The 25,391-nt window shown below is 47.6% G+C and overlaps 1 protein-coding gene across 7 annotated transcripts in view; it reads right to left on the reverse strand.

Annotated features, from left to right (window-relative positions):
* PALM2AKAP2 (PALM2 and AKAP2 fusion) overlaps positions 1-25,391 on the reverse strand; it is a 371,129-nt gene that overhangs the window by 210,550 nt on the left and 135,188 nt on the right. For all 7 annotated transcript variants that reach the window (XM_062207779.1, XM_062207778.1, XM_062207783.1 and 4 more), the window contains 2 exons: positions 2,711-2,825; positions 1,802-1,823 (listed from right to left, as the gene is read on the reverse strand). In XM_062207779.1, the coding sequence (XP_062063763.1) occupies positions 1,802-1,823; positions 2,711-2,825 (137 nt within the window). The remainder of the gene's footprint in view (positions 1-1,801; positions 1,824-2,710; positions 2,826-25,391) is intronic.

Consider the following 25,391-nt stretch of genomic DNA (forward strand, 5'->3'; position numbering starts at 1 on the left):
TTTTACTAGATACAGGCTATATGCAATTTGTAGTTATACAAGACCCTGTGCCAGTCTAAGGTGATGAAAACAACTCTCCCAATTCATGGGGGCTCTACTGCAGACCAAGAGTGTGACAGGCAGAGGGTCATCAGAATGTACATGATCAGGAAATTCTAGCCCAGACCGGCTGCCATTGTTCCTATTGTCAGTACTACCATACAGTTCAAACCCAGTGGTGACCCAGCAGTGCAGCACAGCTATTCCCTCTGAGACGACATGCATAGAGCACGTGAGGAGGGGCCATGGCACACGCACACACACACAACACACGCATACACACACATACCAGCAGCCATTTCTTTGGTATTTCCTAAGTTAAGGAGGCATTTGTTCGTTAGCTGCAGCATCTGCACAGTTAACAGAATCCAAAGACCTAGATTCTAGAATTCATATGTCTCAGCAACTGAAGGTTTTTCTTAAGGCATCATTATTCTATAATAAGCTTTTGTTAGTTCTTAGCAACAACAGTTGGGGATTCGGAAAGGTCTTGGCAGCTCCCAGCCTTGGAAATAGAAGAATGAGGAAATCAAGAGAGAGATCCTTAATCCTAACCCTAACCCCAATCAACCCTTAACCCTAACCCTAACCCAAAGTCCCTTCGCTGGCACATGCTTCAGATTACACTCCCAGACAACAGTGTGGCCCAGCATCAAGCGCATTCTTGAACCATACTTCCTTGCTGGTCGCAGTGGTGTTGACAAAGAGGTCACCCAGGTTTAGCTGTGACCACGGGTGGCAAGAATCACAATCCAGGATGACAGGTGAGACCATGGAACCTCTTCCTCGGGATCCCCAAGACTTTTTGTTTTTAAAGATTTATTTATTTATTTGAGAGGCAGAGTTACAGACAGGCAGAGGGAGAGATTCAGAGAGAGGTCTTCCATCCACTGGTTCACTCCCCAATTACCACAATGGCTGGGGCTGGGCCGATCCAAAGCCAGGAGTCAGGAGCTTCTTCTGGGTCTCCCATGTGGGTGCAGGGATTCCACTGCTTTCCCAGGCACATTAGCAGGGAGCTTGTTCAGAAGAGGAGCAGCCAGGACACGAACTGGTGCTCATATGGGATGCCAGCACTGCTGGTGGAGTCTTAACCCACTATGCCACAGTGCCAGCCCCCAATCCCCAAGACTTTTACAACGTCTTAAGCCCAAGCTCACCCTTCCTTGGCAAACAGTGATGGGGGACAGAGTCAAGGGTGACCTCCTCCACTGGCCATCTTCAACCCTGACCAGCATTTGTCCCACATCGCGATCTGCTTAGGTGAGCAGGTGGCCACGGCGGGAAGGAACTCAGGAGGAGACAAGAGAAGTTCAAGGTGAAAGGAAAGAGAGGGTGGTGAGAGAGAGAACATGGCTTCATCTCTGCCTGCTACCCAGTCACAAATGAAGGGGTCTCCATGCCCACACAGCCGTCTCAAGGGCACAGCAGGCAGGCTCCTTCCCTTCCCTACTTCTCAGACAGAAGTCTTGGGAATACAGATGCTTGAGCGTCCGCCTGCCACTTTAAGCATTCTTGCTGGTCACGTGGAGGGTCTCAGGCCTTCCTGTGCACCAGGGAAGCCTGCTCTCCTCTCCATGTGGCACCCCCAGCTCCCCAAGGCAATGTGGCTCTCCCCTGTGCCTTGCCAATGGCGCTGTCCCTTCCTGTGGACACCCCAGCCAACTGTCAAATCACGTCCCCGTGCAGAGCCTGTGTTAGTGAAACTCGCTAAGCTGGACTGCAAGAACTCTCGCCTACAGCTGGGGCAGAGCGCACTTACCTCCATCCGTGTTGGAGAAGCTCTGTGGAGACAAAAGCAGGGCAGGGTGTTACTATCCACGCAAGGGGGGGGGGGGTGCACTCGCTCGTCAGTCAACCAGTCTCCACCCCACCCCCAACCCTGTGCCAGCCCAAGCCCAGAATTTCACTACAAGGGAGCAAACTCAATGTCCTCTTCTTCTGAAACATTTGTTCAGGATCCCAAAATGTCAGGGAATAAGTTACCATTCCCACGCTGTGCCAAATTTCTCCCAACAGAGATCGACTTCAATTCTCCAGAAAACAGCTCTGGTTGAACCGGAGAAGTGCAGGTGTAAGGAGGACACAGCAGTTACAGATGGTGGGAGGGTCCTGATACATTCAGAACCTGTTGGCTTTTTGGATTTTCTACTCTTGGTGACACAAAACCATGTGTTTTACACACAGTAAAAATGTCCTCTGTTGACACTATTCATATTTAGAATTCACATCTGGTTCATAGGGTGTTGCTTCTGGCTTTTTTTTTTTTTTTTTTTTTTACAAAAGAAAGACTAAAAAAACACAGCATAATTAAAGCCATAGGGAGCATGTTTAATCTGCTTCATAGGAATTGGCTTTAGATTCCTAGTCCAACAGGAGAAGGCTTTTCATGCATTAGGTGCTGAAGGGGTCAAGACAGCAGGTAGAGGGGATTAACTCAGTGGCTCTTTAGTCTTCCCAGCAGTGCAGGTGTTCAGCCAGGTACCTGAAGACAGGCCACTCCCAGCACTGGGTAGCACCTGGGCCTCACACACCTGTCCCTCGTGTCCAGGTGTCCATGGCCCAGATCTCTCATCAATACCCTCTGGCTTGTTCTCCAGCGGGTGCCGTTTTTCTAGGCCTTACTTCCCCTTTAGATTTCATTTAGGGAAATCAGGTTTGTTTTCTTCACCTTCTGAAAGTCCTTGAAGGATTTCTCTGTCTCCTTGAGTTTCTCTAGGATGATTTGCTCTTTGGCAGATATCTGGGACTCTTCGCTTTCTAGCGCCTGTATTTCCTGCTCCAGCCTGGAAAACACACAAAGAGAAGACAAGTTGCCTTATTGTCCTGCCATCCACGGGCAGGCGAGCAGCGACTTGGACCTTCCTGGCAGTCTCCGTTTTACATTATGCTGAGGAACCAGGCCAAGGTTTTACATTACAGAGCGTCCTGTGTTTCCAGCTCTGGGCGGACCCCAAAGGAAAGCCACCGGCACCACCTCCTCTTGTCTGCAGCCCCCAGCCTCCAAGCCTCTTAACCCACCCATTTCCCATTCAGAGGGAGGCTCTTCTATATAGCATAGGACATCACAGATGAAAGAAAACTGCTGCCTCTTCTCTCGGCTGTCTCAGAGTAACTGCTTGCTCTCCGCTTGGCCAGAGAAGAGCCAGTCTTGCAAAAAGAGACTCTGTCACCAAGAAAGGGCTGCTGTCCTGTCTCTCACTGGCCTAATTTCTCCTGCCAAAAAGAAGCCAGTTGGGGCGAATGGATGCAACCGCCCCTACTCTTCTGGAACTTTCCTCAGCTTTTACAACTATTTTGTTTTCTGAAATGGAAGCTTCAGCATTGTCAGGAGGCTCTGGGAATATTCTGGAATGGGAATGACAGCTAGGATTTGGGGGAAGTCTTGGCACCTTTATTTTCTCAGTGCAAGGGAGGTGACAGTGACCAGCTTTTACGGTGTGGTCACTCTGCCACAGGAATGAAGCTAAGAATTCACAGGGATGGTTCTATTTCATCTTCCCAAGACCCTGTGAGTAGGGAACCCTCATTTTACAGGAAGATCACGGTAAGATTTGGCAAGGCTGAGTGATGGGTTCACTGTTACAGAGCCCTGAAGCAAGGATTTAGGGCAGCTCTAAACATTGTGCTCTCAGCTCAGGGCTTCTGCAATGTGTCACGTGTGACCCTGTGTGTGCTGGCATACGAGGGCGGCACTGTTACACAGCAATGTCTGCCGGGTCATAGAGGGAGACGCTAGAAGGCTCCTGGCTGTGGTGCCGCCTGAATTATTTGGTAATAATTGTTCATTCACAAACTCATTCACTCATTCATGTTTGCATCTGGCCCGTCCTCCCTGTCACGCTGGAGCTTTGCTGCAGCCTGTCTACACCCCTTCTCCTCTTCCACCTTCTGATCCACTCACAGGAACTTATACTGAAATCCACTGGACTCAGATCTAAAATAAGATGCTCAGAGTGAGTCTCCTGGGAGGTAAGAAGCAGCAAGGCGGAGGCCTGGGCTCATTTAGGGATGCCTTATGCCCTGCAGAGTCCTTTTCTGTTTCCTCCAGGGTGTCAGAAAAGTGACTGCTGGATTAGTTTGCGCTAAGAAGACAAACCTTACATCCAAATGTGCCTTACATCCAAATGTGCCTTACATCCAAATGTCAGGATGCACACAGCTTCAGATTCATTCATCATCTCACCCAGAGTGAAAGTGGAAATGTTAGCACATATAAGGTCCAACAGTATTCAGCCCCCTAGTACATATCTGACTCCATTCTCACTAGCATGCCTGTTTCACTTGATGTCTTAGTCAACAGGACTACTCCTTTTCTATCCTTGCTTCTCCCTCCTCCAGGAAACACACCTCAAACCCTAACCATCCTGAAGTCTCCATTCAGAGGCCTCCTGGGCCCTGAGGCTTTCCTAGATTGACCACCAGGAAATAACAGCCTGCCCGGAGCATTTCTTAGCACACGATTTTGGCTCATCGAAGTCTTACCAAGGGTACTATATGATAGCGCAGTGGTTCGCAAACTAGCTGAGTTTTGTCCCCAAAGGATATCTGGCAATGTTTAGTGATATTTTGCTTATCTATAACTCAAGGGAAGAGTAAGCTGGTATTACTGATGGGGAGAGGCCAAGGATGTTGCTAAACATCCTACAGTACATGACAGTCCCCTGCAACCAATTATAATATAATTTCCCATGCTAGATTATAAATTCATCATGGGGAGGAGACAGTACTCAATCCATCTATGCTGAATGAATTTTAAGAAGCTGAGTCAAACTGCACAGAGGTATGGTTCAGCCAAGATAAGACTATCAGTTTCTGAGGCCACAGTGGCTTCTTCAGCAGCTTTGACTTGGGAGACTGTGTGAGGGTTAGGACACAAATAGAACCCACAGTGGGTGCAAGCAACATAGAAATATAAAAAGAGATACAAAATGCTTTTGCCATACCAAATGTTCAACAAAATCTTCTGTGCACATCTGAATGAATAATTCTGAGGGAAATCAAGGCATGGGATGAGTGTCCATCCAAGGGTCCATGGGCTGGAGGTGTGGTCCCCAGCGTGGTGAGGCTGAGGTGGTAGAACCTCGTAAGAGGTGAGTTCTTGTGGGAGATCACTAGGACACTGTCCTTGGACGGAGTTAAGGTAGTTGCTAGGGGACACCTTGGTTACTTCTGGCAAAAATGCTGTTATTAAAAAGAGCAGGCCTGGACGCTCCTTGCTCTGCCTTCCTATCTTAGAATGTGAGTGCTCCCTCTTATATGCACTTTATTTTTTTTAGATTTATTTATTTATTTGAAAGCCTGAGTTACAGAGAGTGGGAGAGAAAGATAAATCTTCTATTCACTGGTTCACTCCCTGAAAGGCCACAATGGCTGAGGCTGGGCGAGATCAAAGCCAGGAGCTAGGAGCTTCATCTGTGTCTCCCACATGCCTGCAGGGACCCAAGCACTTGGGACATCGTCCACTGCTTCACTGCTTTCCCAGGCCACTAGCAAGAAGTTGGATGAGAAGTGGAGCAGCTAGGACTTGAACCAGTGCCCATATGGGATGCTGGCATCACAGGTGGTGGCTTAACCCACTATGCCACAATGCTGGCCCCTTACTTGTGCTCTCACCATATCATGATACTGGCCAAGTGAGTCCTGAGCAGATTGTATTTAAAACTCAAAGTGCAGTGGACTACATGTATTATTCTCAAAAACATTCCCTCTCTTTCCCGTCACCTGACCCAGTGATGGTATCTGGCCAGGTGACTTATTTTGGTGTCATGTTGGATGGAATATGTCAGGCATGCTTTGACTTGGGCCAATGAGATGTTGCTGGACAAGACATAGGCAGAGGCTTGGAAAAGTGCTTCCCCATTGGGCTTGTCCCCTGACCCCTGTAAGCGACAAGAGAAGAGCTTCTCTGGGCAGCTACTGCCCCTTCAACCTGGGTCTCAGAGAGAACCCAACTCACAGCCAGAGCTGCACGTCCAGGGTGAGCCCAGCCTAGATCAGCACAGCCCAGCCTGGATCAAACACCCAGCCTGCTCTCAGAAATGAGCAAGAACTGAGTTTGACAGGAAGCTCATTGTAAGCATTATTGTAATAATTAACAGACACAGGTCAAATATATTCAAAGGGAGTTCATAAAGTTCATAGAAAATGGAATTAAAGGTAAGTTTAATTTTGGTACAAAAAGTTTTGAAATCCATGCATAGTTTTTTTATATGCATTTTAATGAATTGTTTGAAGCCCCCTCTTACATGTTGATGTTAAATATGAAAGTATATATTCTAAAAGGCATACCCCAGCTAGTTATATACGGTATATACACAAACACACTTATGCATGTTTATCCCAATAATACTTGATCTAAAAGGTTAAAAAAACTCAAGCCCCCTGTGCCCTCCCCCTATTCCTCACAGAAACATGGAAAGAAATAGAGCACTCCTTCACGAGGACTGAGACAGAGAAAATGGGAAAATATCAGAGGTATTTGTCTCTAGGTAATGAGATTATAGGTAATTTTGTTTTCATATTTTTAATATTTTCCTAATTTAAAAATGCATTTATTACTTGTCAAGATGCAATCAGCTACTTTTTTTTTTTTTTTTTTGGCCAGGCAGAGTTAGTGAGAGAGAGAGACAGAGAGAGTTATAGACAATGAGAGAGAGAAACAGAGAGAAAGGTGTTCCTTCCGTTGGTTCAATGGACTGGAAGAGGAGCAACTGGGACAGAACCGGTGCCCCGACCGGGACTAGAACCTGGAATGCCAGCACCGCAGGTGGAGGATTAGCCTAGTGAGCCATGGCACCGGCCAATCAACCGGCTGTCTGCTGTGGCCCGGGGGGGCATTGGAGGATGGCCCAAAGTGCTTTGGCCCTGCACCCGCATGGGAGACCAGAAGGAAGCACCTGGCTCCTGGCTTCCAATTGGCACAGCGCGCCAGCCGTGGAGGCCATTTGGGGAGTGAACCAGCAGAAGGAAGACCTTTCTCTCTGTCTCTCTCTCTCACTGTCTAACTCTGCCTGTCAAAAAAAAAAAAAAAAAAAAAAAAAAACCACCCTCCCCACCCCTCATCCCCCACCTACAAGGCAGGAATTTGGAGGAGTGAGACACCTGCATCCTGTATATGGCTTAAATTCTCAGCTTGATTCTTCATTTCTGCTTCCTACTAACGCTCACCTTGGGAGGCAGCAAGTGATTGATCAAGTACTTGAGTCCCTGCCACTCACATAGGAGACCTGGATTGAGTTCCTGGCTCCTGGTTTCAGCCTGACCCAGCCCTGGCTCTCATGAGCATTTGGGGAGTGAACTGGCACATAGAAGATTGATTCTTTCTCTCTCTCTCTTTCTCCCTCTTTCTCTCTCTCCTCTCCTCTCCTCCTTGTCTCTCTATCTCTATCTCTATCTCTATCTCTATCTCTATCTCTCTTGCTCTGCCTTATAAACTAAAGAACTAGCTGCCTGCCTCTCTGAGGTCTGATGCTAAGAAACTAGGACTCCATCTTGTTGCAAATGACCGGATTTCATTGTTTTTGACTGCTGTATAGTATTCTATAGAGTACATGTCCCATAATTTCTTTATCCAGTCTTCTGTTGATGGGCATTTGGGTTGGTTCCAGGTCTTAGCTATTGTGAATTGAGCTGCAATAAACATTAATGTGCAGATGGCTTTTTTATTTGCCAAATTAATTTCCTTTGGGTAAATTCCAAGGAGTGGGATGGCTGGGTTGTATGGTAGGGTTATATTCAGGTTTCTGAGGAATCTCCAGACTGACTTCCATAGTGGCTTAACCAGTTTGCATTCCCACCAACAGTGGGTTAGTGTTCCTTTTTCCCCACATCCTCTCCAGCATCTATTGTTGGTAGATTTCTGAATGTGAGCCATTCTAACCGGGGTGAGGTGAAACCTCATTGTGGTTTTGATTTGCATTTCCCTGATTGCTAGATGGAGGAATCTGGAAAACATTATGCTGAGTGAATTAAGCCAGTCCCAAAGGGACAAATATCATATGTTGTCCCTGATCGGCGACAACTAACTGAGCACCAAAGGGGAAACCTGTTGAAGTGAAATGGACACTATGAGAAACAGTGACTTGATCAGCCCTTGTCCTGACTGTTGATGTATAATGCAATACTTTATCCTTTTAGTATTTTTTTTTTTCATTCTAGTACTATTGGTTGAACTCTGTAATTAACACACAATTATTCTTAGGTGTTTAAATTTTAACAGAAAAGTGATCCCTGTTAAATATAAGAGTGGCAATAAGAGAGGGAGGAGATGTACAATTTGGCACATGCTCAATCGGACTTGCCCCAAATGGTGGAGTTAGAAACGTGCCAGGGGATTCCAATACAATCCCATCAAGATGGCATGTACCCATGCCATCTCACTAGTCCAAGTGATCAATTTCAGTTCACAATTGCTCACACTGATAGGTCTAAGAGTCAAAGGGATCACACAAAGAAGACTAGTGTCTGCTAATACTAACTGATATATTCAAAAAGGGAGAGAACGATCCATCATGGGAATCAGGATACACAGCAGACTCATAGAATGGCAGATGTCCTAAATAGCACTCTGGCCTCAGAATCAGCCCTTAAGGCATTCAGATCTGGCTCAAGAGCCCATGAGAGTATTTTAGGCATGGGAAGACAAGACACCCTGGAAAAAAAAAAAAAAAACAAGAAGAAGACCTAAATGAAAGATCTCTGCGAGTGAGATCCCAGTGGAAAGAACGGGACCATCAAAGAAGGAAGTACCTTTCTCTGAAGGGAGGAGAGAACTTCCACTTTGACTATGACCCTGTTGGAATAAGATCAAAGTCGGCGAACTCAAAAGGCTTCCATAGCCTTAGCAACTCATGACTAGAGCCTAGGGAGATTACTGATGCCATAAACGAGAGTGTCAAATTGTTAAGTCAACAACAGGAGTCACTGTGTACTTACTTCTCATGTGGGATCTGTCCTTAATATGTTATCCAATGTGAAACAATGCTATAACTAGTACTGAAACTATTTTACACTTTGTGTTTCTGTGTAGGTGCAAACTGATGAAATCTACTTAATATATACTAAATCGATCTTCTGTATATAAAGATAATTGAAAATGAATCTTGATGTGAATGGAATGGGAGAGGGAGCGGGATATGGGAGGGAAATTTTGGGGGGGGGGAGCCATTGTAATCCATAAACTGTACTTTGGAAATTTATATTTACTAAATAAAAGTTAAAAAAATAAAAATAAAAAAATAAAAAGAAACTAGGACTGACAGCCTATGACATCAAGAGGGCTCAAGGCCTCAGTGCCTCATGTGTGAAATGAAGGGTTAATGGGGGGGGCACTCCAATATCTGCTTAATGCAAAATCAACCTTTACTGAGCTGGTTTGGTTGAGCTAGGCACTACCAGGGATACAAAACCAAACCCAGGGAGTTAAAACTAATGGTCTCCAAGTAACCCCCTTCTCTGGATGTAGCAGCCCCAAGTGGTTAGGAATGCTCTGTGACCTGGGGCCTATTGGCTGGCCTGCCCATCTGCACAGCCCGCCCTGGCTCTGTGGGTTTCAGGGCACTGAGCTATATAGCTCAGGTGCTAGAGATTTGGGTCATGATACCCTGCTGCTAACCGAGAAGGAGAGGAGCTAGAGAAAAACAACGAAACTAAAGCTTTGCGATAACAACTGAGCTTCACCCCAAAGAGGATGGGTGAAGGCCATGGACAGCCTGTGTCCGTCTAATGAGTCAGAGCCAAGCAGCACATTTTTTTTTTCTCCAAATGCACATATGATCTTGGGTTTTGCAGGTGTTGAGTGACCTGGGCCACTCTTCCTTAGGAAAACCTAAATCTTGGGACCCAGGAACATCCCAACAAACAGTTGTCAAACGGTCAACATCAGTGGCCCCAGCCAGTCTAGAAATGCCACTGCTGGGGCCAGCGCAATGGCATTGGGGGAGAAGCCATTGTCTGCAGTGCCAGCATCCCATATGGGCACCGGTTCGAGTCCCAGCTGCTCCACTTCAGGTCCAGCTCTCTGCTATGGTCTGGGAAAGCAGTAAAGAATGGCCCAAGTCCTTGGGCCCCTGCACCTGCGTGGGAGACCCGGAAGAGGCTCCTGGCTCCTGACTTCAGATCGGCACAGCTCCAGCCATTGCAGCCAACTGGGGAGTGAACCAGTGGATGGAAGACCTCTCTCTCTCTCTCCTATCTCTGCCTCTCCTTCTCTTGCTGTGTAACTCTTTCAAATAAATAAATCTTAAAAAAAATGCCACTGCTTTGAATGTTCATGACTGAAATTGAATGCAGTCTTCTCTGGAGGAGATGAGTAGGTAGTGCTGTGCTAAAAATAAGGAATGGGCAGGAAGTGTAAGTTATACACAAAGTTAATTGAGGCCCTGCAGACTGTGACAGGTGCACCTAACAGCCCCTGACCAGCTTGCTCTAAGCAAAAAGCAGATTGCAACAAACTGTCGGGAAAGGTGACACATTGCAGCTGTGGAGGTTTAATTTGCTGGAGATGAAGTTGCAATGGTGGCCAGATGGTCTTATAAAAATCCACCTAATCCCAATGGACCTGCTGTATTCATAGGAAGAGACAGAAGGTCTCTGGCTCTATGAAGTGCATCCATTATGCTGTTTCCAAACCCACTGCTCCATTCATCCATCTAACTTTAGGCAAACACTCCCTCTGAGCACCAGGGGCAGAGATAAATCAAGCACAGTGTCTGTTCACAGGAATTCTTGGTCGAGTAATGAGGACAGCCATGCAAACACACATATCACAATGCAACTCCACAAGGGCCGTAATCGAAGGAGGGAGCATGTGTTACGGACTGATTCTACTTGCAAGTGGGTGTCAGGGCCTCTATCTTGTCTTCCCAGGATCTACTGTCTCCTCCTTGCATTAAAACAAAATCCTTAATTTTGTCAATGCCAATGTGCCCAGCCAATTAAGTATACCCCAGCTTTCACTAAAGTTAAAGGTTGCCCCTCCCAGGCCCCCAATTCTGGCCAATGAAGTGTAAGTAAAAGTTGTTGTTGAGCAGGACTCTGGGAAAGCTCCTTAAAAGGGGAACAAGGCTTAAGTCAGTAGCACAGTCGTATGCCCTTTGGCCTTTGCCTTCTTCTTCCCTGGTGCAGGGGCCTGGTACCGGAGATTTGGATTTGTTTCCCATTGCTGCTGTGACACTACCACAATATAAATGTATTGTGTACTATTTTACATTTCTGCAGGTCAGAGGTCTGACATGGGGTCACTTGGCTCCAATCAGCAGGGTGCGTGAGGAGCACCTGAGGCCACCTGCTTTCCTTGGTTCATGCATCCCCCTCCCATCTTCAAAGCCACCCATGCTATGTCTCTCTGACCACTCTTTCCTAGTCGCTTCTCCCCCGACCCTACTTCTACCTCCCCCTTCCACTTCTAGGGATCTCTGATTGCATGGGACCCACCCAGTGAATCCAGGGTAATCATCTCCCCATTTGAAAGTGGGCTGTTAAGAAACCTTAACTCTGCTTTGCTGTAACCTAACAAATCCACAGTTTCCAGGGATTAGGATGTAGACATTGTTGGGGTCCTATTATTCTGCCTACCATAAGGGATTTATGATGCCAGAGGCAGAGCAGTCATCTTGTGTCCTCAGAGGCAAGACTATACGAAGGACAGCCCAACGTGCAGAAGGAAGGTGCTGGGTTCCAGAAGGCACAATGCAGTGACGACCCTGCGTCTGGACTCCAGATTCTTGGGGCCACCGTTGGGATCACAGCTGAATGCAATTTCCAACTGATACAAGGTGTTGAGAAGGACTGACTGAGTGGGTGATGGGTTAGCTGGGCCTTGAAGGATGCATTCATCAGTTGGAAATGAGAAGAAACCGTGCCAAGCAGAGGAGGCTGCCCTGGGCCAAGGCCCAGGATATCACATGTCTCTATTTCAACCCAAGGTACATGGCCTTGCGTGGCCTTCTCAGTTGCAGCATCCTCTGCCCTCTGGTTACAGGGCTCAGCTGGGTGCCCCAGGCAGGCCCTCAACATCCCTGTCTCCCTCCCCATGGCTCCTTTTGTGCTTCCTCCAGCAGGGTCTTGCCTGGTCTTTACTTGGTCTTTAAGGTCCTGCTGAGAACTTAACTTCCTCTAGAGCCTATAGGGAGGAGGAGGCAGGAGAGGTCAAGTGGCAGGGCTGCTGGCCACTGGTTCTCCAGTTCCTGTCTCCCATGATCCTCTGCTACACTGCTGCGCTCTTACTCATAGGAGCCAGAAGGCATTTCCTTGGCCTGGGTGTCTGTCAGCTGAATCCCAAAAGGGTACAGACTCACAAACTTGATTTCCAACAGTTTTATTGCTTAGAGAAGGTGCTGCCCATAAACCTGGGTGGGCATTCCTTTTATTTCTCCACCAGTGCTGCTGCTGATAATAATTATTCTGTTTTTGCACCACATATACATATATAGTTATGCATGTAACAGCAATAACAATGATTAGGACAATTGAGTGCTTACTATGTGCTAGGCACTGTCCTGTTTTTTTTTCCCCATGCATCATGTTATTTAATCTTCATGACAGCCTATGACGTAAGAGAATCTTCAACTCCCATTACACAGATGCAGGAACTGAGAACACAAAAAGATCACTGGCTTGCCTAGGGACAGAGATGATGTGGGGCCAGCGTGTGGACTCTGTGGTCTGGCTGGAGAACCAGGGCTCCTTGCCTCTCTTTTCAACTAACTGCCTCCCACGCCATTGCTTTCTTTCTTCGTCCCTCCACAGGGCACAGTGCAACACAACATATTTTTCATGCTTGCAGACATAGAGACAGATTGGGAGTGGAAGCTGTTTAGCCCAACTGCACCTCAGGAACAGAGTCCTTGAACTGTGCTCCACCAACAGTTATCTCACTTGGCTTGAGATCCTCCCCACACGGGGAGCCCCGTCCCTCCCAGGACAACACAGCTCTCTGGGCCGTGCTGACCATCAGCAAGCTTGATCGCAGATGGAGGTTCAGTGTTCTCTCCCTACAGCTTTCACTGAGTTCTATACCATGGAAGGGCAGAGATCAAGTACAGTCAACAGTGACTCGGAAACACAGAGACTCAAGGGAAATGGAACTTCTACATAAGCCATGGGGGAGCATGGTTCTGAACTGGGGCCCAGCAGTGGGGAAGGAGGTGATGGGAAAAGTAGAAAAGGAAAAGAGTGGCAAGACCAAGGGGAATGGCGACTCCTGGTCTCCCTCATGGGGTGAGCTTAGCACCAACTGAGTTCATGAAGCTGGGTTAAGGCAAGATAAGCCCCCAACGAAATGTTCACAAAACCCCCGAGATCCTAAGTCTATTCCTGGACAAGCTTTAAGTAAGACCAGCCTGTTGCTGAGGATGGAGTGAGGCTGGACAACTTTCCTCATCATGGAGGAGCACGGGGCAAGGTCGCACGCCGCCCTGGGCCAAGCACACTGCCACTCAGGTGCTGTGAGCCTCTCAGCAGACAGTCCCAGAGTAAACGGGGACAGTGACAGACTTGCTGGCGGTGCTGGGTTCAAACCTGTTCTTTCTTCTTGAAAGGTGGGCAGCCAAGTGGGGAACCTGTCTGGCCAACTGGCCGAGACAAGAACCTCAGGAAAAATGTTTGCTGCTCAAGGAAAGCTGCCCACGTCTTTATGCATCTGGCGCTAGCGAAGGGTAGAGGAGATGGGCGGTTGTTCAGTGCCCATTTTCTTCGTTCACAGCAGTGCAATCCCTCTGGCTGAGCTGTGTGCATGGCCATGGAATGAAGTCCCCATTCTTCAACACCCTTTGTGACCATGTGTCACGTTTGTAGCACGTTCTAATCAAAGACATGGATGTGTAAAGGCAGCTTCTAGAATCTTCCTTAGGCTTTTCTTTTTCAGCCCTTTATCCTTCTGCTTCAAGTGAACCTGTATACAAGTGGGACTCTAACTTGGACACGGAGGACGAGGACTGATCCTTACAGATAGGAGAGGGATATGCTGGAAGCAGCCTGGGTCCCTGAGGAATTCACACAGCTCAGTCACCAAACAGCTCTTCACTGTGCACTTGTGAACTTTTGCTGGAGGGAGAAATACACATCTTGCTTCAGCCACTGTGTCTGCGGGTCTCTGTTCACATGCATCTGTATCTAATCCTAATTAAGGCAAGACACTCAGGCCACACAGCCAAGTTTTGAATGAATGGGCTTGCAAATATGCTGAGGATTTGGGACCACAGCTGGTCACAGTCCGGAGCCCTATCAGTGACTCAGCCATACAGGAAAACACGAACAAGCACAAGGTTTGGAATTTACCACTACAAATCAGTCCTTGTAAGTGAGACTCAGCTGGAACTATGCTTTTCCCCCTGCCCCCTCTCCAGTCCCCACCAAACCCCTACTGCATCCAATTACAGTTGCACATGCTTAGCATCTCTGGTGTGACTGTGATGTTGTGTCAATCTGATGTTCAGAGCCTTGTCAACTGAATTACACCAGGTAGAGCCAACAATGAGGTATCTACAAGATAACTATCCATTTTTTAAAAGATTTTTTTTATTTATTTGAAAAGCAGAGTGACACACAGAGAGATCTTCTCTCTGCTGGTTCATTCCTCCCAAGGCTTTTACCAGCTGGGGCTGAACCAGGCCAAAGCCCGGAACTCCATCCTGATCTCCCATATGGGTGGCAGGGATTCACACACCAAGGCCATCATCTGCTGCCTCCAGGCACATTAGCAGAAAGCTGGATCATAAACAGAGGAGCCAGGCCTCCATCCCGGGGAATTCTGATATGAGAGGAAGGCATCCTAAAAGGTGGCTTAGCTCACTGTGCCACAACACCCGTTTCTATCTGTACATACTCAGCACCTTTCCAGTGGGGCTCACCCATGACCCTGAAGCTTCAGTCACACGAGGGGAGCAGGCCAATTGTGTGTGGTCCCGGAGTGAATGTGGTGATAAGGCAAAGGTAGCATATGGGCCACTTGGATCTTGCCTGCCCAAGGTACCTCCCCAACCCCTTTCCTTTTAGGAACAATATCTAGCTCTCTTAGTGGGAAGCAGTCTCTTTGGGGCTCTGTGGATTTGGTGAAAAGACTGATCACAGAGAGCCGACATCCCTGGCCAAGGAGCAGAAATATAACCAGCCTGGGCCAAGTGGACTCTTGCCCAGAAATCTGCTCATAAGAGGAGTGACCCAAGAATGGAAAATATGAGGGATCTCCAAAAGTGTGTAAGAAATGTGTGTTATAAAAAAAAAAATCACATGGATTTCAAAAAATTTTTGTGCCAAAATAAACCTTTGAATTCCATTTTTTCCACAAATGTCTGTAAAGATTTATTTTATGTATTCAAAAGACAGAGTGACGGAGAATGAGGGAGAGAGAGAAAGATCTTTTGTCCATTGGTTTGCCCCCACAAATGGCTGCAATGGCCAGGACTGGGCCAGGCCAAAGCCAGGAGCGAGGAACTCCATCCTGGTCTCCCATGTGGGTAGCAGGGATCCAAGCACTTGGTCCATCTTCCACTGCTTTCCCAGGCACACTAGCAGGGAGCTGGATCAGAAGCTGAGCAGCTGGGATTTGAACTGGCACTCATAGGGGATGCTGGTGTCACAGGTCACTGCTTAACCCATCATGTCACAACGCCAGCCCTTCCACAAACTTTTTGAAATACCCTCGTAATTGGGAGTGAAAAATTCCCACAGCAGAACTCTGAAGAGACAGCCTCATTACATCCTCTGCTTGGTTTCCCAGATTTGCCCGAGACCTGACTGTTTAATGCCCCCTTCTATTCTACAAAGATTTCCTCCCCATCCCTCCTCCTCTCAAATCTCACTCACTATCTCTGTTTGCATATTCTAAGTAGACTACTGGGGAGAATACTGCTATTTTTCCATACAAATAGATGCAGCAAAATTCATTTTCCACATTTCAGGAAGAGAGTGCATTTGTTTCTATGGCACTCCCTAAATATTTTTCATTTGTGACTCAGTTTTTAAGGCAGCCACTTCCTTTTATCTAGATGAGTCTATCTGGAACCACGGTACACCGTGTGGTATTTCAACGGTGAAAAAAAAATGTTAATGGCCCTTAAGTAAACAGAGGATTTCCACTTCTCCTTACCAAAGAACAGGACCTTCCTTGCCCGTAAGGTGTCAGTGGAAACTAAAGCCCATTTCATTTTTCTCTCCTCATCGTCCCTGAGACAGAAACACAGGAGAGAAGAGAACGGCCCTTTAAGAATTCCTAATGTCCAGGTCATATCCTTTCCCTGGTCGTGTGCTCCTGGTGACTTTCCATCACCTCCTTCCCAGATCCAATCAAACAACTGGCCGGAAGTCTACACTCTCCGCACTCTGCACCCACCCCTTTCTTGCCTTCTACCTCACACTGTGTTCCCAAAGTAGACTGTACGATGCTCCATGGGAAAATGAGGGATGGCCACCCACTCTGCTCTCTACCTACTGCAACAGACCTCATAACAAAAGCCCACATCAAACCATCTCCTTGGTAATGCTTTCCTCAAGTCCCCCTGGAAGACGTATTTGCTTCCACTGATTCATCATAGCATTTGTTGCCCTTGGAAAAATGTATTCCAGTGAGAAAAATGGATTTTTCCTCCCCAACCCTAATTGTACCAACCTCTCCCAGCGGAGGCTTATTGAGAGATAGGACTACATTTTTTTAATACTGTACATAGTATTCTTCCCTGTACATAAGATGCTCAATAAGTATGTTTTGAGTAAATAAAAATCAAAGCAGTGAAGGAACATACTTGAAAAGGATTCTATAGTGAAGGTAACTTAGAAATAGCAATATTAAGTATAATTTTTAAAATCCTGGCTTGGCCGGTGCCGTGGCTTAACAGGCTAATGCTCCGCCTTGCGGCGCCGGCACACCGGGTTCTAGTCCTGGTTTGGGTGCTGGATTCTATCCCGGTGGCTCCTCTTCCAGGCCAGCTCTCTGCTATGGCCCAGGAAGGCAGTGGAGGATGGCCCAAGTGCTTGGGCCCTGCACCCACATGGGAGACCAGGAGAAGCACCTGGCTCCTGGCTCCGGATCGGCACAATGAGCTGGCCACAGTGGCCATTGGAGGGTGAACCAATGGCAAAAAGGAAGACCTTTCTCTCTGTCTCTCTCTCTCTCACTATCCACTCTGCCTGTCAAAAAAAAAAAAAAAAAATCCTGGCTTGGTTTTATTACCCCCCCCCCCATACTAATGTAGATATTCAATGAGAAAAACAGGACATCAATATTAGATTGATTTCTATCTAGCTCTAAGTATACAGCTGGGACATAACAGCACTTTTCATCACTGATGGTGCAATCACGTTTAATTCCAAATATACATAAATGAAACTTCCTCTATCCAGTCTCTTCAGTCTCTTCCATGGAGATCAGCTTTTCTCCCCTTTCTTGCATATTTATTCCATCTGGAATCGCGTGGCCTACACCATCAGAATCTGGGCAAGTTGATTTCTGCTTACAGGAAATCATTTCCCAGCTAGAGCTGAGCACTCATTTCTTGGGCATGATTCTTATTAGAGTCTGTTTCACCAGAAATGAAGTGTTCCGATTACAGGAAACTTTGGTTATCCCTTTTCAAAGTGCAACACACTTGTACTTTTCTCAGTAGTTTAAACCCTTTCTTCCCAAGTAACATCTCTTTCTCTAGGAAGGAAAAGCACATCATTGAGCCTCAGCTTCTGACCTCCAGCTTTGGACTCAGGCTGAGCGCCAACACCTCCACCTGCACCCCTGACCTGAGCAGTTCCCAGATGTTCCTGCAGCAGATCAACTCCTCTGCTTGTGCACCCGATCTTCTACAGATCCCAGAAACTCCTGCTGATGGCCAACACCTCCACCTGTACACCTAACCTTGTGCAGATCCCTGGATCCCCAGACAAAGGTCAAAACTTCAACCTGTGCACTTGACTTGTGCGTGTCCCATTGTTCCTGCTGAAGGCCAACACTTCTACCTGTGTCGCTGTGCACCTGACCTTGTGCACATCTCAGGCTCTTCTGTTGAAGGCCAGCACCTCCACCTGTGCACTAACCTTGGGCAGGTCCCAGACTCTCCAGTCGAAGGTCAGTGCTTCTGTCTGTGCACCCCACCTGTGCAGGTCCCTCCAGATGCACTCCATCAATTATCCCTTCTCCCCTGCATCTTCAGCTTCTCCCTGAGATGCTTCCTTCCCATGAGTCTATAAATAAGAACTTTCAATTTCTCTCCACACTAAATATAAGTGAACTTGTCGACCCTGCACGCTGTTCTAATTACTGTCTAATCTCTCTTCCATATTTCTCCAAGGGCAGTCGCCTCTTTCCCTCAGCATCCTCACACCCAATCACTCCTCAGCTTTACTTCCCTCTGCCCTCTGCCCCCATCACTCTGCTGTTTCTGCTCTCAGTCAAGACCATGACTCCTCACTGCCAAGTCTAATGGACCCTCTTCAATGTGAATCTATTTAAAGTCTTCATTTTTAAAAACATCACTCTTCTTCCCCTTGGGAGGCCATAATAGTATATCATCCAAATGGCTCTTCTTCCTTTTTTTTTTTTAAGATTTATTTATTTTATTTGAAAGTCAGAGTTACACAGACAGAGGAGAGGCAGAGAGAGAGAGAAGAGAGAGAAAGAGAGAGAGAGAGAGAGAGAGAAAGAGAGAGAGAGAGAGAATCTTCCACCCAATGGTTCACTCCTCAATTGGCCGCAACAGCTGGAGCTGCACCGATCAGAAGCCATGAGTCAAGAGCTTCTTCCAGGTCTCCCACGTGGGTGCAGGGGCTCCAGGACTTGGGCCATCTTCCACTGCTTTCCCAGGCCATAGCAGAGAGCTGGATTGGAAGTGGAGCAGCCAGGTCTCGAACCGGCGCCCATATGGGATGCCGGCGCTTCAGGCCAGGGCGTTACCCCGCTGCACCACAATGCCAGCCCCTGGCTCCTCTTCCATTCCTTCTTTTGGTTCCTTGTTCTTCTTGCTTGAATGATCATGTCCAGCCTCTTGCTTTAGCTCTGACCTGCATGCAGACATCTGCACAACCTTTAGTTTCAGCTTTTCTCCTCAACTCCAGCCTCTATGCTCGACAGCACTCTGAATGTCTCCATCTGGATGGTCCATGGATACCTCAACTCCAACTCACGCGAGACCAGACCCGTCTTCCTCCATAAAGCTCTCCTGCCTCTGACATTCTGCAGCTCAGTTCCTGGGACCACCACCTAAGACGCAGGCTTGGATGTTTTCTTGACCTCTTATTTGTCCCCTCTCTGGTAACTACCACATGTATCTTATCAGTCACTGAGTCTGGCCAATTCCTTCCACAGTTCTTTTCTCTAATATCTCCTTTTCAATCTTAGTGTAAGCACTTTCCATTTTCCTCGTAAATGCCTGCAACAACGTTCTTTTTGTAAAACAAAATGAAAAAAAGATTTATTTATTTGAAAGGTAGAGTGACAGAGAAAAGGAGAGACCAAGATCTTCCATAGGCTGATTCACTCCCCAGATGGCTGCAAAGGCTGGGGCTGGTCCAGGTTGAAGCCAGGAGCTTGGAACTCCATTGGGTGGCAGGGGTTCCAGTACTTGTGCCATCTTTTGCTGCTCTCCCAGGCACATTAGTAGGGAAGTGGATCAGAAGTGGAGCAGCCAGCAGCTGGGATTCAAACCATCACTCCAATTTGGGATGCTGGCATTGTAAGGAGCAGCTTAACCTGCTGTGTCACAACACCAGCTCCTGAAACAACCTTCCAAGTGATCTGTCTCTCTGCCTCTACCTAGCCTCATGCCCCTCGAATCCACAACGTGCCTGGTCACGTCACCATGAAGCTTCCTGCAGGGAACCCTCACAGGCTCCATCTGAAAGTTTCTTAATATGACACAAAGCCAGCCTCTCATTTACCTCAGGAACAATGACTTCCTGTGGATCCCAGTGCACAGAGTCCTGTTTGTGGCCACAGTGCCTTTGCTCATCCACTCTCTCTGCATGGATTGATGGTATTTTTCTCCCTCCTCTTTCCTCTGGTTAATAACTACTCATTTTTAAGAATCTCAGGTCTCATTCTAGAAGTCTTCCCTGGTACCTCTTCCATAAGAGTGACCTATCTCTTTGCTGAGTTGTCTTGTGGACATATTTTTCTTTTAAAAAATTTGTTTTATTTAGAAGTCCAAGGGAGACACACAAACACACACACACACACCTTCCATCTGCTGATTCACTCCCTAAATTTCTACAACAACTAGGACTGGGCCAGGCCAAAGCCAGCAGCCTGGTACTCCCTCTGGGTCTCCCACATGGGTGGCAAGGGCCCATGTACTTGGTCCATCATCTGCTGCCTTCCCAGTTGCATTAGAAGAGAGCTGGAGGGAGGATGCAGTGCCGGCATCTCATATGGAGGCCAGTTCGAGTCCTGGCTTCTCCACTTCTGATCCAGTTCCCTGCTATGGCCTGGGATAGCAGTAGAAGATGACCCAAGTCCTTGGGCCCTTGTACCCATGTGGGAGACCTGGAAGAAGCTCCTGGCTTTGGATGGGCCCAGCTCCAGCCGTTGTGTCCAACTGGAGAGTGAACCAGCAGGTGGAAGACCTCTTTCTCTCTCTCTCTCTCTCTCTCTCTCTGCCTCTCCTTCTGTGTGTAACTCTGACTTTCAAATAAATAAATAAATCTTTAAAAAAAAAAAAAGGAGCTGGATCAGAAGTGGAGCAACGAGGACTCAAACCAGTGTTCATATAGGATGCCAATATCATAGGTGGCAGCTTAATCCATGGTACCACAACCCTGGCCCCTTTGTGGCCATATTTCTATCACCAACTTTACCCCACTGTATTTTAACTACTTTTTATAAATTTGAGGTTACTGGGTCTGGCATTGTGGTGCCCTCCCAAGCACATTAGCAGGGAACTGGATCAGAAGTGAAGCAGCCAGCAGCTCAGGTATCCCATATGGGCGCTGGTTGGAGTACCGGCTGCTCCACTTCCGATCCAGTTCCCTGCTAATGCTCCCAGGAAAACAGCAGAGGATTGTCCAAATGGCCCAACCCCAGTTGTTGCGGCCATCTGGGGAGTGAATCAATCGATGGAAGACCTCTCTCCATCTCTACCTCTCTCTGTAACTTTCCCTTTCAAATAAACAAAATAATTCTTAAAAAAAAATTGGGGTTCCCTCCTTAACTCTACTTTGCAAAAATCTTAGGCTAATTATAATATCTTCTTTATCTTTCTTTGAATATAGTTTCTAGCATTTAGCTAGCAGCCTGGCTCACTAAAAGATCTCAGTGAGTGTTGGCTGAGTAAATGAATGTTTCAGTGGATGCATAAATTATTTCTCAACTGGAAGCAGACTTGTTTGCTCAATTTCCTCAGTAGAAAATGATTCTTAGAAGAACACATTCAGGGGCCAGCACTGTGGCATAGTGGGCTAAGCCTCTGCCTGCAGCGCCGGTATCCCATATGGGCACTGGTTGGAGTCCTAGCTGCTCCTCCTCTGATCCAGCTCTCTGCTTATGGCCTAGGAAAGCAGCGGAAGATAGCCCAAGTGCTTGGGCCCCTGGACACACGTGGGAGGCCCACAAGAAGCTCCTGGCTTCAGATCAACCCATCTCTGGCCATTGCAGCCATTTGGGGAAGAAGGAACCAGAGGGTGGAAGACCTTTCTGTCTCTTCCTATGTCTATATCTCTACTTCTCAAATAAATAAAGAAAATCTTTTTTTTTTTTTAATAGAAACCTTGGACATAGTAAAAACAACTGATTAAAAAGAAACTTGTCAGGATGGGTGTTGTGGTGCAGTGGTTACATCAGCCACTTGGGGTGCTTGCATTCCATGTCTGGGTGCCTGATTCAGCTACTCTGCTTGCTACCCAGCTTCTTGCTAATGCATCCTGGGAGGCAACTTTGAAAGGCTCAAGTACTTGGTTTCCTTGCCACCCATGTGGGAGGCCCAGATGGAGTAGTGGGTTCCTGGCTTTGGCCTGGCCCAGCCCTGACAGTTTAGAGAATTTGGGAAGTAGACTAGTGATGAAAAATCTCTCTCTCCCTTTCAAATAAAATGAAAAATAAATAAACAAAATTTAAAAAGTAGAAATTAGTCTTAATTGCTGTCTTGGAGATAGGATAATGCAGAAGGCAGTTGCTGTGTTTTCTAAGCTCTAACTATTCTCCCCAAATATCCCAAATAAATAATTTCACCTGACCCCAGGTATGTGTGCATACGCATGCATGTGTGTATAATGAACTATTCCAATTTACTCTGGGACTCACGTAAATACCCCCGGTGGCAGGTGCACAGGTACATGCAGGGATCAGCTAGACAGCACAGAGGCTCAGCACTGCTCCGCCTCACCGTGGGATTCTCTCTGGATCTTCATGCAGTAGCCATCTGGCTTTCTCATCAGACTGTGAAAACTGTTGATGGGGTGCATTCTCTCTTCCAATCCCTGTTTCCTCGCTGTTTGTGCCGAACCCCAGCCTGCTGCAATTGCTTTCCTGCTGAGCTGGATTTATCCAGGAACCTCTGTGGCATCTGCACCCAGCCAGCTTCAGCCATGGCTTCGATCCAGGTCCACACTGGGGCTATTCAACACAGTTTTGCCTGCTCTCCATAGTAGAAACTACTCTGGGACTTTCAAGATTCTAGAGTTAGTTCCTTCATGAAAAATTCATTCATTGAAACAAATATTTAATGTCCAATGATAAGAGTAAAAGTAGCTAACATTTGGTGAGCATGTATTATCCATCAGACAATGAGCTAAATGGTTTGTAGGCGTTATTCAATTTTCTGCACTCTGCAAAATAACTACTACCAGAATCCACACCTGGCAGATAAAGAACTCCAGGTCAAGCAAGACTGAGTAATTGGAGACCTACCACCCACCAGTAAGTGGCAGGGTTGGGACTCAAACCCAAGGATGCTGGCTGCTGGAGCCCGTGATATTAAACTGCAACCCTGTCCTGCCTCCTTTCTATGGGCAAACGAAATCAGTCCTACTCCAAGGGCTTTTAGCATCTCCTCTTTGTGGTGCAGAATTTTCTTCTCCAAACAGACTTGCTCTGGTTGAAGAGAGAGCTGACCAGCAGCCCCTCCCACACCATCTCCTGCCTCAGCATGGTCTTTCCATGGATCACACATGGTTTGGAACCTGCTGCTCTGCAAAGGCATAACCTTAGCTTCTTGGGCATTGCTATGGCCACTCCAGTGTTCAGAAGTGTATGTGCACACAGCTAGTGCTCCAACCATGTCGACTGCAGGAATACAGTTCTGAAAGGGAGCATTCTCTCCTGCAGTCACCTACATGGGCTTCTGGGAGCTGCCCAAAAGGCCACTAAAGGACAAACGGCACCTCTGGCCTTTGGGCCTTAAAGGGGAAAAACATTACTATCTGGATGGGACAGCTGATGGCTCAATTATGCGGGAAGCAGACACTCAGAAGGAGGTCTGCATGGGGGGCTGTGGCAAGGGTTACCAGCCTTGGTTAATGCAAACTGATGTTCCTAAAGGGAACTCTTGTCTTAGGTTTTGTTTCTTCCAGCCACTATTTTCCATGCTTGATGTTACCAGGTGCCAGCTCCTCCTCAGTGGAGAACTTTGTCATCCCATTGGGATAATTCCAAAGCTATTCTAAGAGTTCCTGCTCAGAAGAGATCAAGCCAATCAGGAAGCTCCTCCACAGGGGCTGTGCCGGGCTGATTGTTTCCCACTCAGAGGCTTCCTGCCATTGTTCTCAGTCATGTTCTCAGAGGTGCAGCTATGGAGCCCTGCCCCTTCCTCTGAGCTGAGGGCCACAGTCGCAGCCTTGGCTCAACGAACACTGGGCTCAGAGAGCAGGCACTTGGGACCAGACAGGACGGGTCTGGAATGAAAACAGTTGCCCCAAGCAGAAACTACAGCGGTTGACACCCTTGGGAAGCACGGGTCTCTCTGGCCTTGGAAGAGAAATCTGGAATGTGCTGGGTCTTTCACTAATTGTGAGTTAGGTATTATCAAGCGAGTGTTGAGCTAGGTACAGTGCCAGTTGCCCTTTCTTCATTTCTGAGAATCTGATGGAGAGGAAAGTATGGAAACAGTTACAGTATGGTGCTCAGGAGAGCTCAAACTGGAAGTCCAAAATGCCCACAGAGAAGACTTTAATTCTGCTTGGGGGAGGAGGGCAGAGCAGTAGTTCAGGTGATTGGGATAGACATGTCAATAGGATCTTTTTTTTTTTTTTTTTTGACAGGCAGAGTGGATAGTGAGAGAGAGACAGAGAGAAAGGTCTTCCTTTTTGCTGTTGGTTCCCCTCCAATGGCTGCTGCGGCCGGCACATCTCGCTGATCCGAAGCCAGGAGCCAGGTGCTTTTCCTGGTCTCCCATGCGGGTGCAGGGCCCAAGCACTTGGGCCATCCTCCACTGCCTTCCCGGGCCATAGCAGAGAGCTGGCCTGGAAGAGGGGCAACCGGGATAGAATCTGGCGCCCCAATCGGGACTAGAACCCGGTGTGCTGGCACCGCAAGGCAGAGGATTAGCCTGTTGAGCCACAGCGCCGGCCTCAATAGGATCTTAAAGAGTGATCAAGGCAGAGAGATGTCGATAAGGCATCTCAGGCCCAGGTGACAGCACCGACAAAGAAGCTTTGAGGCTGAAATGTACAAAGAGGGTTCAAGAGAGAGTGGGGACATCTGTGGGTTGGACCGTCTGAATGCCTGTGTGGTGGGACGACAGTGGCAGGGAGTGCTGGGTCCAGGCTAGGATGGTTCTTGAAGCCACTCTAAGGAGGCTGATCCTGAAGGCAACAGGAAATGCCTGTGCGCTTGTTTGTTTCATGGACGTGATGGGATCATTTACGCTCTAGGAAGAACACACCCCTAGCTGGAAGGACAATGGATGTGGATCATGGAAGAGGTGCAGAGCCAAAGCATAAAGGCCACTGAGGAACTCTACAGGCAGGCCACAGTGAAGTCAAGACCCTGTGTATTGATTTTTTGCATTATTGTCATGATGACACTGGGGACTTCCTAAGTCAATATTTTGGCAGGAGTGTGGCCCTACAGGATGGGCCGAAGAAAGTAAGCCACACTAAATTGTGGAACTGTGACCCAATGTAGGCGGAGGCTGCCCATGGGCTAGAGGTTACCCAGTGTCTGAGGGACTGCAGGATTTTCTTCTTTCCCTTCCTGCCACCTCTCAGCCACTTCCTGGTGACTGCCCAGCTGTCTGAGGCACCACAGGGCACCTCATCTCAGGGAAAGAGAGGAAATGCAATGGACATCACCCAGTTCTGCTCCCTCCTGTGGTCTATGGTAAAGTGTTGGCCAGGGTGAGGATTTGAGCCTGGAGCCCCTCACTTTAAATCCTGAAACTGTCTCAAGGTTGTGAGTTCCTGCTATAACAAAAACCAGCCCGCAGGTTAAGGGGCTG

Source organism: Lepus europaeus, chromosome 12, assembly GCF_033115175.1.
Source record: "Lepus europaeus isolate LE1 chromosome 12, mLepTim1.pri, whole genome shotgun sequence".
Taxonomy (NCBI): domain Eukaryota; kingdom Metazoa; phylum Chordata; class Mammalia; order Lagomorpha; family Leporidae; genus Lepus; species Lepus europaeus.